The sequence below is a fragment of the Colletotrichum destructivum genome, chromosome 6 (assembly GCF_034447905.1).
Source record: "Colletotrichum destructivum chromosome 6, complete sequence".
Classification (NCBI taxonomy): domain Eukaryota; kingdom Fungi; phylum Ascomycota; class Sordariomycetes; order Glomerellales; family Glomerellaceae; genus Colletotrichum; species Colletotrichum destructivum.
Window position 1 is genome coordinate 2,783,505 of NC_085901.1, and position 16,381 is coordinate 2,799,885.

General features: G+C 56.2%; 5 protein-coding genes across 5 annotated transcripts; 2 read left to right on the forward strand and 3 right to left on the reverse strand.

Moving 5' to 3' along the window:
• Nucleotides 1–119: 119 nt before the first annotated feature.
• CDEST_10041 (uncharacterized protein) lies at nt 120–1,514 on the reverse strand (the record flags this gene model as incomplete). The annotated part of the gene is made up of 1 exon (XM_062926199.1): nt 120–1,514. The coding sequence occupies one exon, from the start codon at nt 1,512–1,514 to the stop codon at nt 120–122; it is 1,395 nt and encodes a 464-aa protein (XP_062782250.1).
• Nucleotides 1,515–3,327: 1,813 nt separating this feature from the next.
• Nucleotides 3,328–5,404, reverse strand: CDEST_10042 (Putative GTP-binding protein, orthogonal bundle domain superfamily). Its single transcript, XM_062926200.1, has 2 exons — nt 5,294–5,404; nt 3,328–5,240 (listed from the first exon to the last, which is right to left on the reverse strand). Exons 1-2 carry the CDS (start codon nt 5,319–5,321, stop codon nt 3,637–3,639), a joined length of 1,632 nt encoding a protein of 543 aa, XP_062782251.1. The 5' UTR covers nt 5,322–5,404; the 3' UTR covers nt 3,328–3,636.
• Nucleotides 5,405–5,600: 196 nt separating this feature from the next.
• On the forward strand, nt 5,601–7,403 carry CDEST_10043 (Putative phosphoglycolate phosphatase-like, domain 2, HAD superfamily). Its single transcript, XM_062926201.1, has 4 exons — nt 5,601–5,916; nt 6,000–6,118; nt 6,247–6,356; nt 6,530–7,403. Exons 2-4 carry the CDS (start codon nt 6,012–6,014, stop codon nt 7,027–7,029), a joined length of 717 nt encoding a protein of 238 aa, XP_062782252.1. The 5' UTR covers nt 5,601–5,916; nt 6,000–6,011; the 3' UTR covers nt 7,030–7,403.
• Nucleotides 7,404–7,601: 198 nt separating this feature from the next.
• CDEST_10044 (uncharacterized protein) lies at nt 7,602–7,949 on the forward strand (the record flags this gene model as incomplete). The annotated part of the gene is made up of 2 exons (XM_062926202.1): nt 7,602–7,618; nt 7,718–7,949. 2 exons carry the CDS (start codon nt 7,602–7,604, stop codon nt 7,947–7,949), a joined length of 249 nt encoding a protein of 82 aa, XP_062782253.1.
• Nucleotides 7,950–8,340: 391 nt separating this feature from the next.
• On the reverse strand, nt 8,341–12,047 carry CDEST_10045 (uncharacterized protein). The gene has a single exon (XM_062926203.1). It carries the CDS (start codon nt 10,182–10,184, stop codon nt 9,789–9,791), a length of 396 nt encoding a protein of 131 aa, XP_062782254.1. The 5' UTR covers nt 10,185–12,047; the 3' UTR covers nt 8,341–9,788.
• Between the last annotated feature and the right edge of the window lie 4,334 nt (nt 12,048–16,381).

Consider the following 16,381-nt stretch of genomic DNA (forward strand, 5'->3'; position numbering starts at 1 on the left):
TGTCCATACTCGAGTCGTCATCCTCGTTCATCCTAACGCTGATTGACCTTCCCCGTTCCGGAACAGTTATCGAGAAGATTATCTCGACCTCGAGCTATGAGAACCTTCAAACCCGCCGGCTAACGACCGTAGCCAAACCCCCCTCCCTTAATGTCGGGCTTGTGAACCTGTCCCCACAACAAGCGCTTCTCGACCAAGACTCCGGGATCTTCCATGGTCTCCGGGTCTTTGGGCAGGCTGGATATGAGTTGCCGGCCGTAGACGAAGTTGAGCCACGGGTGACCAGCTTTTGGCCCCCAGACCATCTTCATGACAAACTCCTGCGTCCACACCGAAGGCCCCCAGCAGTGGTCCTCCAAGCCCCGTTGCAACGCTAGCTTAACGAGTGCGATCCAGGGCTGCGTCGATCGGATTGCCGGCTTGTTCCTTCGTCTTACTATGAGGTACATGATCTTGCGCTCAAGAGTCATCTTTTTCGCATCAGGACAGTCGTCCCAGGTGTGGCTCTTCGCGTTATGGATGGGACAGCCCATGATAAAGCCCCCGTCGTCCGGGAAGACACAGTCGCCCAGCCAGTGGCCAAAGTGACCGCATTGGTTGCAGATGTTGTCTTTGTGGAAGCGGTCTCCTTCCAATGACTCCATGGTCGTGATCTCGTGTAGTGCGGCCTCCTCCTTTCTCATCTTCACTTTGCCTTCAAAAGGCGGTCCATTTCTTCGGTAGTCGATGTCGTGCAGACGAGAGCCGTTTGGCTTTCCGGCCGTCTCTGAGGAGCGCATCTCCTCCGCCTGATTGGGATTTCTGCCCAATTCGAAACAAATTCGGGGCGCATCGCTGTCCGGCGTCTGCCTCGGATACTTCGGCTGGCCAAAGTGGTCGCTGCTGTGTGTGTTGAATCTGACACTGCAATGACTTCTCGGGCGATGAGACGAGGAGCCGGCGTGGTTTCTTTCGTTTGGCACTGACAGCAAACGGATATCCGGCTTGGCATTTCCGGGGCGATCTGGGCCGGCGTAAGCTTTATCGCTATATTCAAGTCGGTCATGGTTATCGTATCTGGGCTGGCCGAAAGTGAAGAGCCTTTGATGACCAGTTCTGTTGTCGTTGGACTCGTACGGACCGGGATTGTCCATTGCGACAGGCAGCTGAGACTGCCGGACAGAGTTGTTAACGGATGAGGCATCAATGTTCGGGGGCTTCATTGAGCTTCTGTGAATTGTCTTGGGAAGTCTGGTGTCGATTGTCTTTCGTCGCTTGCCGTCGTCGACGTCTTGGGGGTTGTTGGTGTAAGAAGACTGCTCTTCTTCCAACTTCAAAGGAGCCTGGCCAAGAGTTTCCCGTGCAGCCAGCACTTCATACCGCGTCTCAGGTCTTTGGTTGAGAATGTTGTTCCTCTGGATACTCTCCTGCTGGGGCTGGCGTGGATTCAAACGGCCGTGAACGTCTCGCATCCCTTGGTCTTGATCGTATTCATCTCGACGTCGACGTCGAGCTTTTGACTTGGGTCTTGGCATCGCGTGTAATTGTAATGCAGACTGGCATTCGCGACGGAAGAGATGGGCGACGACGGGCAGACACTTTCTGGAAAGAGATAAGAGTGAGAAAGATGGGCGGAAAGACCAAAAAGAAAGACCATACCCACAGGGAAGGCTCTCAAGGCGGGCACATATGGTTTACCACACGACCCGCTTCGATCAGGTAAGATGAAATATTTGGAGACGGTGAAGTCAAAGTGAAGAAAATATGGTCTGCCTAGCACATTTCATGTCAGTATCACGCACATGGCAGGGAGTTTTACGTATTTAACAGAAAACAAAGCATGCTTGTTGGCAAGTCTAGACAGATCGCTTCTGATCATAGAACTAACAACTTGTTTCGCAATCGGCGACTGTTTACATTACTGTTTGCATTCGTGTTCTTCCTGAGCTCGTTTGTCTGTATTAAAACTGCGATGTGTGACATTATACATCGTGAAGTTATATACTCACAGCCTGTATGTCACTTGTGTTTTTCCGTCTGGGTTGGATTGGCTGAAAGACTCTACGTTCTCCAGTAGCCGATGTTATCCCTCTCTAACAAGCTACCTAAATGGTAGTTGTGAAGGTTCACTTAACCCTAACCTCAACGGTATGGTGTCCCACCATTAGCATCGCGAACACCACTCTCCGACGCAAAGCCGACCATGACTCCAGACAGATTTTCCTCGGTTCCCTATACCTTGCTCCTGTTGATTCCTAGCAGATATCAAAGTACCGTGGTGCCGTGTGATATTGGGGTCGTCTAAGCTGGAACACACGGCCCATCCTCAAGCACTCGGCCGTCTCCGTTCCCCGTCCAGGGGACCAACCCCGTCTTCATCGCGCTGCATAGCCACAACAAATGCCACAAGGTAACCATAGAACTCATATTGGTTGAGTAGGTGATAAGAGGAGAATCCGGGGTGGCTCGAGCTACTTGACCTTTCATCCACTGCTGTATAGCTAACAAGTCCGGCGCCATTGAATCTGGCAATGTGTTCATGAGAAACGCAGAGCAATATTCCCATCAAACTCGATACTTTACTTCGCAATCAACATTCCAACTGAACCGGACTTGGAATATGAGGCATACTCTCTCTCTCTTCCTTTCTCTCTCTAATTAGCCCATAAGCCGAGATAACCTTTCCATCCGCTATTGATAATATTAAAGACGATATCTTCACCGCCCCCCCCTCTCGAGCAGCCCCACATCAGTCTTGGTAAGATCCTGGGTCACAGAAACAAGTTGGTGCGCATCTGCATCACAGGACTCGCCGCTGAGACGAAGGAGGCATCGTCAAAGCTAAGGGCTTCCGCATCCCCGCCAGCCTCGGCTCGGAACGAAACTGGCCAGAGAAAGCCTTGGCAGCCCGTTCGACGAGACGAACCCCTGCCCACCTACTCCTGCGCCCAACGGCTCGTCACATTTCTCTCTCTCCGTGCCTTTGAGACTTCAGCGGGTGACCATGGCCAGCCATGTGAGGGCGTTATTCGGGGTCAGAAACAGAAACAGAAGCACAAGAACCTGGCCTAGGAGACTCACAATGTCATGACGGGACTTCACCATCGTCCCACGTGGCCGCCCGAAACGGCGCCTCAAAACGCGATAAACCTACGACCGAGCTAAATAATGAACGGGTCGCAAGCAAGACGGCAGCATCGCGCGAATGTTTACCTGGTTCTGAACTTAACAGCCAGAAGACAATCGAAGGCACTAGATGAGGGTCTCTTAAAGTCTCGGTGCTGTTTTGATCCATATTGACCTTGTAAATCAGTCGACGCTGTAGAGCCAATTGAAAAACACACACACACACACATCAACATTCCAGGTCGCTGCAGAGATGATACGCCAAGGGCAGTTCGTAAAGGTGTATATGCATATATGAACGAGGACAACGGGCTAAATCGTCACCCACCTTCCCTTTTTGATTTTTCCCTTTTACCGCCCCGAAACGCCTGAGCAAGAAAAAAAGAAATAAAGACGTTGAGAAAAGCCAGGCACATGGTGCAAAAAAAGCCACGACATCTCTCTACCGCTTCTATCTGATATCATGTACCAACACCACCCTCCGCGGTCTAACTCATTACCATACCCTCACAGCACACACGTTGCCCCCTTTTACTGCTCCATCGCCTCATCGTCTGCGGCGGCCGCACCGTCGTCGCCCCAAAGGCCGTCGAGCTTGAACTCCTGAGCCCACTCCGTGACGATGGTCTTCTGGTCGGCGGCGCCGACGTCATCGCCGACCGGCGCAGCAGCCTCCTTACTGGAGCCCTGCACGGCCAGGACGGGAGCCTCAACCCAGCCCTGAATACGGCCGTCGCGCCAGTCGGTGACGACGGTCATGGCGGCGGCGTTGATGTTGGGGATGCCACCACGGCCCAGGCGGCCGCGCTTCCGCGCCACCTGGACCAGGAAGTCGGTCGTGACGTCGCCGTCGGCGCGGCTTGGCAGCAGTGGGGGCAGGTCGTACGTGTCGGTCAGCTTCTGCAGCAGATCCGGGGTGGTTGACAGCCGGCGCAGGAGAAGCGTGACGGCTGGGATGGGGTCCTCAATGTTCTTGGGCGGCACGGCGTTGAGCAGTACGAGGTGGGCGTGGGCGTCGGTGGCGTTCTTGAGCGACACGAGCCCGGAGGTCGTGCTGTTGGTGGCCGAGGGGAAAACGATACCAGGGGAGTCGAGGAGGGTGAGCTTGCTGTCGATCTTGACGGCGCGGATGCTCGTCGTGACGCCGGCCTCGGCGCCCGCAGGGCAGGCCTTAGAGGCGCCGCGGCCGCCGCTCAGACGGCCGAGGAGAGCGTTGATAACGGAGGACTTTCCGACGTTGGGGTAGCCGATGACACCGACGGAGACGGCGCGCTTGAGCTGCTTGCTTGCGGCGTACGACTTGAGGGCGCGGAACAGGTCGGCCGACGTCTTCTGCACCGTCAGCTCCTTGTGGTTGAAGGTCTGGGCGTTGGGCGCCGCGTTGGAGGCGCGCAGGGGCAGCGTCGGGAAGGAGCGGCGCAGGTGGATGAGCCAGTCCTTGAGGACCTTGGGGGGCACGAGGTCGATCTTGTTGACGACAAGGATGAGGCGCTTGCCGCCGCTGGCGGCGGCCATGACGCTGCGCTCGACGTCGCGGGAGCGGGTGGATTCCGGGTCACGGGCGTCGAGGACGTAGAGGATGACGTCGGCCTGCTCGACGACGTTCTTGAAGACCTTGTCAAACGCCTTACGAGACGTGGCGTTGCCAACGGCAATCTCGGGGGCGGCGTCCGAGTCGTCTGAGTCGTCGTCCATCGAGTCGTCGTCGTCATCGTCCGAGTCGCGGAGGTCCTTCTCGTAGGTCTCGGCGGCGGCCCTCGCGCTCGCCAGCAGGGCGGCCATGGGGTTCGACTCGTCGACGTCGTCGTCGTCCTCAACCATCATGTCGTCGTCCCCGACATCGGCCATCTCGTCCTGACCTGTCGACGCACCTTCGGTGGCGCCGCCTGCCTTGGCGGCCTTTGCCATCTCGCGACGCTTCTGCGCCTCCTCCTGCTTCTGCAGCTTCTTCTCCTCAATCTCGGCGAGAAGCTTCTCCTTGTAAGGGAACAGGTTCGGAATGCCGGGGTCCTTCTTGAGCTTGGAGCGCCATTCTGGGTTCTGCTTGGCGCGCTTTCTCTCCTTCCTCTGCTTGGCCGCCGACGCCTTCTCGATCTTGTGGCGGAGGCGGACGGTCGTCCTCTTGGACTTCGGCTCTGTGATGCTGTCAGTTAATGCCGGTCGGTTTTCTCTCACAAAGACGTCATACTCTTGGGTTTATTGATTGAGCCGGCCATCTTGGGGGGGAAAAGTAAGTCGACCCAGGTGACTTGAGGTGCAACTTTTTTCTGCTCCTTTTGCCTTTCTTCGAGGGTTTCTTCCTACGCCTCGGTCAGTTCAGTGCAACTTTCAAAAATTTAGTGGGAGACCGGTTTCTGCCGCCCCATACCGCTCGCTATCACTATCGCACCCCACTATCAGCTTTCACCGCCCTGGTCTAGTCCTGATACGGAAGCCCCGCCTACAAAATGGCCCCTCCATTGTGACAAGTTTCGAGGGCGAAAGCGTGCTTGGAACCGACCAGTTGAGTGGATCGGAGACGCTGACTTCGCAGGACGACCTGAAGAGAAGTGAGCGACCCTCTGGCGGCGCTTTGGTTCGCTGGGAAGTTGGAAGAAAGCGAGCGGGTGTAGTCATGGCGGACTACCCAGGTTGTCATGGCCGACTCGGAGTCACCAGCCATCTCACAACATCAACTTCGATCTCATAATCCCAACCAGACAAAAGATTTATAACAGAGCACTTGACGTCGATTTTCACTTGAAACACATTCCAGAGACGACAGTTAGATCAACCCGTTACAGGAACCATCTTGATTTCCCGCCTTCCCAGGTATGTGTTTATCTTACTCAAAAAAACATAAAAATAAAAATGAAACAAAAAAAGGGAGATAACAGCTGAACCTCAAGCGTCAGACTTCAACAAATATGTCGTACACAGCCCCTCCACAACGCATCACCTTCGATGGCTTCCTCTTCGACATGGACGGTACCATCATCGACTCAACAGAGGCCGTCGTGAAGCACTGGCACACGTACGTCTACCCACTCTCACCACCGTCTCACGGCCAGACGATGTTGCCATCCCTTGCATCAAGGCACCTCCCCGCTCGTTTGCCGAACCACTCACGTCACCCGCCACTAACACCGCTCTCCCTTGCAGAGTCGGCAACGAAATAGGTGTTGCGCCCGATGTGATCCTCGAAACATCGCACGGCCGCCGGAGCATCGACATCTTGAAGATTCTGGCACCCGAAAAGGCCAACTGGGAGTGTGAGTTGTGCTCAGATCGCTTTCCCCTTCGTCCCCTTGCTTCGCATCCTCACCCACCGGCCGGCCGCCATCATATCCCATGGTTCAACCACTGTCTCTTACTCGATAGACCCCCGCAACGCAAGCAAGGGGTTCGCGAGAGGAGCATGCTAACGTGTTTTGCCTACCCATAGACACCCGTGAGATGGAGGGTCGTCTGCCCAGGCTCTACGGCAAGGACGCCGTCGAGATCCCGGGAGCCAGGGCGCTGCTGGATGCCCTGATCGAGGAGAAGGCGCCCTGGGCCATCGTCACCTCAGGGACCGAACCCCTCGTCGGCGGGTGGCTCAACGTCCTGCAGTTGCCCCAGCCCGAGCACCTCGTCACCGCAGAGTCCGTCGAGAACGGCAAGCCAGACCCGACCTGCTACCTCATCGGCCGTGAGAAGCTCGGCCTGCAGGATCCGTCGAAGCAGATCCTCGTACTTGAGGACAGCCCGGCCGGCATCAGAGCCGGTAAAGCAGCCGGATGCAAGGTCCTGGGCCTCGTCACAAGCCACACCGTTGAGCAGGTCGTGAGCGCCGAGCCGGACTGGATCGTCAGAGACCTTGACTCGGTTAGGGTCGTCGAGAGCAGGGACGGCGTCGTTACTCTCGAGTTCTCCAACGCCCTCGTCCCGAACCCCACGGCCTGAGGAATGGAGTTTCTGCTAAGTAAATCGATAGATGAAAATAGACCTTGTTTGCCTAGGCTCTACTAGCAGTTCAGAGGTCGCAGTCCCCCCCCCTTTGCCCCTGGGGGCAAACCAGGGAGAACACCAGGGCCTCCCCATGAACAAATCGACCGCTGACCAGCCAGACCATCTCGAGGGGGCACACACTAATAGCTGCCCCCGTACTGTCGAGGAAGTGGATGGACTTGAATGGGCAAGTGGCCTTCGTCGGGGAATAGGCCCGCTGGAGTCAGAAGATCCCACCTATCCGCACAGGCGGTCCGGTGAGATGTGATGTCGGCTCTTACCCGGGCAGCAGTGTAACGAAAAAAAACATCATTGACCTCCATCTGCGAGGGGTGAGCCAAATGCACCCAAGACCCTGTCTCCAGCCTTGAGACAAAAGTACGCCAGTTGTCGCGTTTGGGCATCTCAGTATCCAAGAATATCCCCCTCCCCCCTTCAGCTGAGTCAGGCGAGTCTTACCACACTCGAGCAGGGTCTCGCAGGCGGCACCGAGTTGCTGAGATGCCACGGTTTTACACCGTTACCCGATGTTTGGATCAGTTCGGTAAGAAACAAAGCACGAGAAGCGCACCGAACAACACGTCCGCTGGTGGCTTTTATTTCCTCATCGTCTCATACACTGTCTATGGGGCAAATGTCACAGGCTCTTCCCGACTTTGGCCCAGAAAGAAGCAACGTCCCAGAGTCTCAGCCCGGCGAATGCACCGCTTCTGGACTGCTCAAAAGCAACTTGGGCAAGACTGCCGTCGTTTCACGGAGGAGACGTGCAGGAGAAGGCTGGCAGCCTAGGTACGTTGGAGGACGGCATCAGGCGGTTGCCTCCTGTCTCGCCTGTGCCGAACCTGAGCGGTCCCGAGACCCTGGTTGTGGCGTAACTTTGCATGACGACGGGGTCACTTCTTGTCGACATAGACCAAGACTAGGAGAGTGAACGAACGGTTTGTGACCGTCCTCGTAAGCCGGAGCTGCAAGGTCCCGAAAACATAACCATGGCCTGTCAGCTTCGGGCTTCTGGCTGACGGGCCGGCTGCCTGCAGGTCGCAACAATCCAAGCACACCTTTGCAAGATGATGCAAGTCGAATCAGAAAACAGCATCTTGCAGCAGCTTCGGAGATCTTCATGCCTTGGCGTTCGGAGTGTCACCCTACGGCCGGCAACAAGTGTAACGGTGTCAGAAGTGAGGAGTGGCACAAACACTGACTTGGCCTTCCCCCACCCCCATGATGATGATGATGATGATGATGATGATGATGATGATGATGATGATAGTTGGCGAAAGGCAGACAGCGGCAGCGCAAGTCTTTCCACCGCCAGTTCTGGTTGGCAAGCGACGCTGTTGGTTTTGTTGTCAGTGGCTGCAGGCACGGCCAGACAAGACCAGACCAGGGCAACCGAAAGGGGAATGATGCCGAGACAGCAACACGAAGATAATGGAAGCAGTGATGACAAGCGTTGGCGCCAATGCAAAGGCCGGGACAGCAGCCGTCCGAAGACGCCATCTCGACATGTGCCACGGCATGCGCCACCTTTCGACAACTATGAGCGAATGCAGGAATCTGAAGGACCAAACCAACACAGGCTTCGCCTACGAGAGTGTCGGGTTCTCAAAGAGCCATGCCGAAGGCCGGTCGATAGTGGGAGCCTCAACTTCCCGACACGGGTTGTCGACTTGCTGCATCCTGCAGAAGAACAGAGCCAGCAGCTTGAAGGTCGTATGCGGCCACCGAGGCGGCGCGTTAGCAAGGCACTGGAGGCGACGAGGGCAATCTCGTCGGCTTACACATTGACAGGAGTTGACGGCAGATGAGATGGCATCTGCCGCGAGGAGGGGACGGAGGCGTCGATGAAGCGTGTGGCCTGCCCAATCACGTTCTTTGGGCGCACGAGCAAGCGCTTGAAAGCGACATGTCCTGGCAGGCACCGTCAACCTCGACTAGTGCGAGCCATGGCTGTTGGCTGGCTGCGGCCAGGTCGGACGGGGAACCGTGCGCGCATGTCAAGAGCGAAAAGGACGAACCCCCCCCCCCCCGCGACAATGTCTTCGGACGGCGGCCTCTGCTATCGCGGGAACGGGCACGCCTATCATCTGAGAGGGGCAAGGGGGGATGGTGGTTGGTGTGGTGGTGGTGGTTCAACACGGAGACGTGTCGTCCGGCTCTATCCGTATCGTGCACCGGGTCGGTACTCGGTAGCGGATCGGACGTGTGTTCTGACTCGAGTCGACCTTGTCGCGGGGCTGTGCCGTTGTTTAGCGAGCGAGAGAACGAAATTGTGCGGTCGCAGAGATTTGGGGCGTCCGGCCAGATCAACAAGTGCGTCGGAGTGGAAACTGACGCGCGCGCAGCAGCCCGGTTCGTATGTCTGTATGCAAGTGTTGTGTAGCACGCGTGCTTCTACGGGGGGGGGGGGCTTCTCCATGAGTCCATCCTGCCCTGTCTACGGCCGAGACGAGGACCCTGGATCAAGTTAAATGAGAAAGCCAGGGGTGAGCCCCGCGGCTTGTGCGCGTGCGCGGGAGAAGTCTGAGGAGAAGAAGAGAGCAAGAGAAGAGAAGGAAGGGGGGAATGCTCCTCCCCCCTTGTAAGCACGGACAAGTTACTGGCCAAGGGTAACCAAAGAACAAAATCCCAAAGATTTTTTTTTTAAAAAAAACAAGACGAATTTGACTTCTCCATAACGCAGGTAGGGGCCGGTATCTTCTATCTCCATCTCATCAGTCGTCACGGTCGGCATCGCACGTGGCCGCCAGGGCCCGTTTTTGATCCCAAATCTCAATCTCCCGTTTCCACCCTTGATCCGGATGATGATGATGATGATGATGCCCTTGTTGCCGCGGCCCTTGTGTTGAGGGACACGAACTACGCACGTTGTGCCTCGTATATCGCCATTGTTCCCTTGATGAACCGTGTAACGACAGGAATTGGGTGACCGAGCCTGTGGTTCTGGGGCCGCAAGAGAGGCCCCAAAAAATTAAAATCAGAAGAGGGAGAAGTCGACAAAATAAATCAAAACACATGATCTTGTTACGTCTCTCTTTTTGGGGGGTCAAGCGTCCCTCCTGGATACCGAGCCCCTTTTCTGTGCATATAATCAAATCTTCACCTCCCATGTACAGATTGTATCAGATGCACGGCCATGACTCCTCGAGTCTGAGGATGGATAGTGTTAGTGTATCAATACATAGATAGGCCTAGTGGTGGCCGTCGTCCCGCACGCCACGTTTGCCGTCTTGACTCTTGGAAGCCCACGGGGTCCTGGGGGCATCGCGCCGTTTCCACCATTCCATAACGCTACTCAGACAATTAATTGACCATGGCCCAGCACCAACGAACACGGCACATGTTCCCGACGAAATACCGTGCTTCACCGCGAGGGCTACAGCATCGGGTTCTCAGAGCGTGTCGCACTCACATCCCAACATAAGGCAACCCGATTCCCTGGGTGAGGGCGAGGCACTAAAATAGAAGTGGTTACACTCGGAATCTTCCCAGGCAGCCCACATGGTGCGAGGTCTTGCAGAACATCATCTCCGGGGGGGGGGGGGGTTCCTCGAGTTGTTGTCAGATTGTAATAACGCGCCTTGTCTGAGAGACAGATGACATCGACATCGCACCGACACCGACTTCCGTGACCTTGGGACACCAAAAGGTCGAGGTTGCTGCACAGTCGCCCAGTCACTGTCATTGATTGAGGATGGATTGAACCACGATATCGCCCTGACGAAGTGTCCAGCGAACAAACCGAACCCCAAGAAGCACATTGTGAGGTGAGCCACATCGCATTAAGGCTCATGTCGACAATCGTAGATCACCCAATCAATGTTGTCGGCGATGTCAAGCCTTTTGGGGAGACAGTGAGACACTGTCGTTTTTATTTCACCTGTGGCTTCGCTAGCTTTCCTAGCGCCTGACTTGTTTTCTTCGGCGGCGCTCAAAGTAGTCCACCGCCGTTGGCCCATTAGTCCGAGTGTATCTGCTCGTCGGGCGTCGAGAAAGACGGGGCCGGATCGTGAGGGCAAAAGTTTTCGTAGAGGCCTCGACTCAGCGTCGGGGAGGAGACCTCACCAACAACCGGCAGGCGCGCCGGCCCAACGAGCGACGGGGGAACGTACCACGCCATGCGTGTAATGGGCTCGTCAGCACCAATCGCATCTTACGACGAATCTGTTGTACCGGGGGGTTCCACACTGAGGCAGCTTTGGCGATGAGGTTACAACGCCAGCGGATGAGTGACGGTCCGGGAACGCCCCCTCCCCCCCACGTTGTACATCGGTCATGTCCTTAGCCCGGAGTCTTGGGTGCCTTGTTCTGTATCGCAGCTCGCCTCCCCCCGGACGCCGGTGTGTATTCTAGGCCCTGGAAGACTACCGTCTTGGAGGAACCCGCCAATGTTCGCCGCTGAGGACGCCATGCAGAGTGCTGCCTACCGTCTGATTCGATTGTCTTGTGTGGTCAGCAACGGGAACCCCAGCCACCTTGAACAGTGGAGCATGGCTTGACGTCGCGGGAGCCAGCTGAACCGCATACGCACATTATGCATCCCGCCGAATGACCTTCCGAACCTGTCAGAGCGTGCGACGTCTCTTCTGTATTGCAGTCTGGACCATGAGAGAGTGTCCAGGAGCCCACTCGGTGAAAGACTAAAAGTGAACGTTGCCACCGAGCAAGGTCGTAAGATCGGTAGTTGGGCCCCGGGAAACCCTTCCCCCGAATTTGTCGATCTGGACCGGACAAAAGATGGATACCTAGGTGGTTCATCTGTCTGTCAAAACACATGGCTGATCGTCAAACTGAAATAGAGACTGGGCCGATGGTTTGGGCTCAAAGTCGTCTACATTCCAGGTTGGAAATCCTGGCCACTGTCGATTATATTTGCGATAACGGTGTTGTTCCTTATACTTGATTGCCGACCAGCATTTTCATGTCCTGGGCTAAGTAAGATGGCGCGATGGCGATTGGTGAACAAGCACGACCTAGGCATAGCTTCCCCGGCTTGTTCGTTTTAATACAAGGGGATCCTATAACGCACATCTTAAGAAGATCCCACGAGCGAGGCTTGAGACAGACCTGGACCTGCACGTCTCATTTGATTCAGCAATGTCACCCCACGAAGGCGACCAACCACGGCTCTCCGCCCCAGTCATTGTCTGCGATATCTGCCATCCGCCGCTTTTTCGAACACATGTTTGGGGAGCGCGATGTGACTCCATTTCGCACATCTGCCCAGTTCGTGACATTGTAGTGCCCACATTCCCAGCAGCTGGATAGCCTGGTCGTGAGCCCATGCTCGGTATTCGGGCAGCGTCGTGTGCGTAGTTTTTGCAGGCGAAGGTAAGACCGGCCGCAAGAAACTTCACGAGTGAGGGCAATGCCTTGGTCCGTAGCGATTGTCGATGCCGATACTTACGATTGTAAGCGTGTCGGGCCGGCAGGCTTCCGTGAGCTAGGTACAGAATAAATATCGGCCCACTCAAGTGCTACCAGTACGTCGTCACTGATGCTTATCATAGTACACTTGCAGTCAGACCCATGACTGATGGGATGTCCGTCTCTCTTTGCCCTTTCATTGCCAACCCTGCAAGTTTGGGTGAGAGCCGGCAAAAGCAGGAGACTCCAGAAATAGCAGCATACACATCCCTCCTTGTTGTGCAACCCTGCGGCGGCGGCGACGGCTCGGGTCAAGGCCCGCCTACCGCCATCGAGCAATCTGGAGAAAGGGTCGCGCCCCAACACCTGATCAGAAAGCCAACCGAACCACTATCTGTCAAGGGACCTTGACTTTTCGATTAAAAATGAAACCCGGCTAGCCTCATGGACCCAACGACGGGGTGATGTCGAGAGAAAACTTTCCGTAGCGTGACGACACTAGGCCCAGATGCGAAATGAAAGCCGTTGCTGGTACTGCTCCTGGTATCCATACTGTGGTACGACACCAGGCTCGGTGGCCTTCCGACCTCATGGCCTTGTCGGGGGCTCTGTTGGCTTATGATCGACAACGAGGAACCCTCCCTTTGGCGGCTGCTTTAGTTTATTGCTGTGCACAGGAGGCGTTTTCTGTGTTCTAAAAGCCCGGTCTCTCCGGTTGCAATAGCGTACCGTAGAAACACCTCATCCCCCTCAACCTCAACCTCAACCTCAAGCTGCTTACTGCATTTTAAGCCACCACAGACAGCGTCGAATAAGTTGACGAGGTAAGGAGAGTTCGGTCCCTGGTAGACTGGCAACGAAGAATAGCACAGGTTTCAGCGATTGAGCTGCAAAGAATGCGCCGAAAGTCTGCATCCCGTCAAATAGTGCATAAGCGAGGGGTTGTATTCGTGTCGAGATTCTCAGAGCGACCTTTCCGCGCGAGGCGGACGCAAGCGAAAGCCTCAACCGTGGGCGTGCGTGAGCATCACGGTGCGTCTGCACCCCCGAGGAAAGGAGGTTATAGATTATGCCGATGCACGTCTGATGGCTCAGGTGTATTGCATCGGAACTCAGCCACACTTGCTCGGCAAGTGTTGTCAATTTGCACAAAAGCAACATGGAGATCGCGGATGATGGAAATGTGCCGGTTCGAAAGGGACAGAGAGATAACTGCGTGGTTCACAAGTCGGCGTTCTCTGGGCTGTCGGGCCCATGCGTCAGGGTTGCCAGCTGTGCGGACCGCCGAGTGTCCTGGCCCTGTCCTCAACTTCTCGGAGGGCGGATGGATGGGCCCACCCACACGAGTCCCCTTCCCGCCTTTGCCTAGGCTACGGATGCAACTACAAGTGGTTGACAGTGCGAGATCAAACCGAGAGGCGTGGAGAGACTTTAAGCAAGTCCGAAGCACTGCCGCTGCTCACAGTGGTGATGGACTCGAGAGACGGAGCAAGGGCAGATAACCCAGCTGTTCCATACCGTTGGTCCAGGTCTTCTTTGTTGTGTATGCAAGCCACGACAGCGGCAGCGAGCAGACCCATGGCCGGTTACAAGTAGAACAGCTTCAAGACTCGAGAGCGAAGTGTTCCTCAAAAGGAGAATACCTCAGCCTGGATGGGTAAGGTCTTGCTTGCGCCTCACCATTGTCAAGGTTTGCCAAGTTTGCAACCCAACGTAGCGACGAGGGAGACTGATGGGTAACAGATGGGAGAGGGGTATTTGGGCTAGCCTGCGGGAATAGCGGCTGGTACCTGGAGCAAGGGAGCCGGCCAGCTCAAACTGAACGAGGTGTCGCGAAGCTGAGGTGGCCGAGGATAAGGCCTGCAACCGCCAACGGCAGGGCCTAGCTGAGGACTGGTGATGAAGTTGCTCGTTTGGTAGAGGTAGGTTCTAGCATCGCGAGCCCAATAACCTTCACTGGCAGGGCCGCTGCCCGTATCGACCATTGATTGAACCGTGACTATTTCCGAGGCGGACGATCACAGCTGCAGGCAGGACTTGCATGACCGGGGTACGTTGAAATGCGCGGGACCGCAGCTCGTTCACCCCACCATCTTGTCAGTTGACGACGGCTGATCAATGACCATAGCGTGCGAGGGATTGTGAAAGCGGCCTCGAGCTCTTGGCAGCCCAAGGAGAAAGAAGGGTGAGAAAAATACAAACCGGCGCGTTTTTGGCGTCGTCGAGCTGCGTTAGCGCGGCCCGAAGCCCAGGGGCAGCCCGCAGACGACAGCAAAAAACGACAGGGGCCGCTTGCGCCCACGAATGGCAACAGCCTATTCCGTCAGTTCGACAAGGGGCCAAAGTGCGGAAAGGGTCGGAGCGGCGGCGGTTCAGAGAGACTTATCCCAATCCATCGCCACTGTGCTCCCTTTTCGTCCAGACCGGGCTTTTGAGCAGCAGAAGGCAGACAAATGCAACAGCCGGTCTGCACGACGGCGGGCCTCAGCAGCCGGAACTGGTCGCAATGGTTGCTCCATTTGTCGCGTGGCAGCATGGGCAATCGTGTACAAAAAAGTCGCCGCTGGGAGAGACGAGTGAGGCATGGTTGTCTGTCGTCTGCCATTCGACGACCGCGATGTGACTCGGGATCCCGAGAGGCGCCCCGGGTTGGGCGTGCATACGCAGCACCCATAAAGGACTGGCTCATCGGGGGCGTGTCATGGCCATTGACCGACAGGTTGACCCGAATGGGAGGTGGTTTCGTGGCTCGCCGGGTTGGCGCTGGCCTGTCGTGTCTGCCATTTTTCTTCTTCTTTTCTTTTCTGGCGTGTTCCGGCGTCACGGTTCTGCTTTGGTGCAGTCGTATTACGAGCGGGAAGGCAAGGGAACGAACATCTGAGCCAGAACGAGATCGCAGTAGCACTCTGGGCATGCTGTCGCGCTGTGCCATGACTCCAGTCTGTACCGTGCCTAGCGATCGTGGTGGACGGACCATGCCATCCGCTGTCGACCACGGCAGCAGTCAGCAGCAGCAGGCTGTCATCGCCTGAGACATGCAACTGTACTGCCAAGTACGTCCAAGGCAGATGGGGATTGTCATGGGGATTGTCATGGGGATTTGCGGCGTCCCGAGGCAGAGAGCGACAAAGTCGTCCACTCCAAGGCGTCATCTAGCATAGACCGTGGGGAAGCCAAGGATGAAGCTGGATACTACCTGCCCAGCACCAATGCGCAGAAGAAAGTTGCCGATCCGGATGAGCACGGCGGCAGCAAGGATGCCGTGGTGAGGCTGCTTGGATCTTGGGCGGGCAACTAAAGAGGGATACCAGCGGACGCGCTGTGTGTACTGTGCAACTTGTACAGCAAATAAGAGGCTGAGAGCATTCACTCCGTGCAGCTTGTCAACCTGAGGCTAAGACGGTGACTGGGGGGGGTTCATTTCGCAGAGATGACGATGGCGGTGACGTGACGGGCCCAAGCACATGATGCCGGGGAGAAAAGTTGGAAAACATGCAGGAAAGCGACGGGACTGGCCGAGGGCGGGTGATTGAGTGCGTGTTGCGAGCATTAAGTTGCCGCGTAGGTGGTCGGAAGGGAGGTGAGAGGAAGTGCAGATAAGAGGTTGCCGCTGCGGTTGTTCCCGTTCATAAGGTCCAGGTACCAAAGCTCAAAGTTGTTTTGGGCTGCTCTGGGTCGGTCAGAAATGCGAGAAACGAGACAAGAGACGAAAGACGAGAGAGAGAGAGGGAGAGAGAGGAGCAAGAGAAGGGGGGGGAGACAGAAGGAGTGAACCTTGATAAGCCGGGCTGGCTGCCACACTTTCTTCAGTGGGGCCGCAGCTCCTTTGCGGCAAGCGCACCCCCGATGACAGCGACGAGGGCATGGCATGGCATGGCATGGTATAGGGGCGTGGTGGCATGGACTCGGACCTTGGACCTCGTGGGCAGTCAGCGAAGGA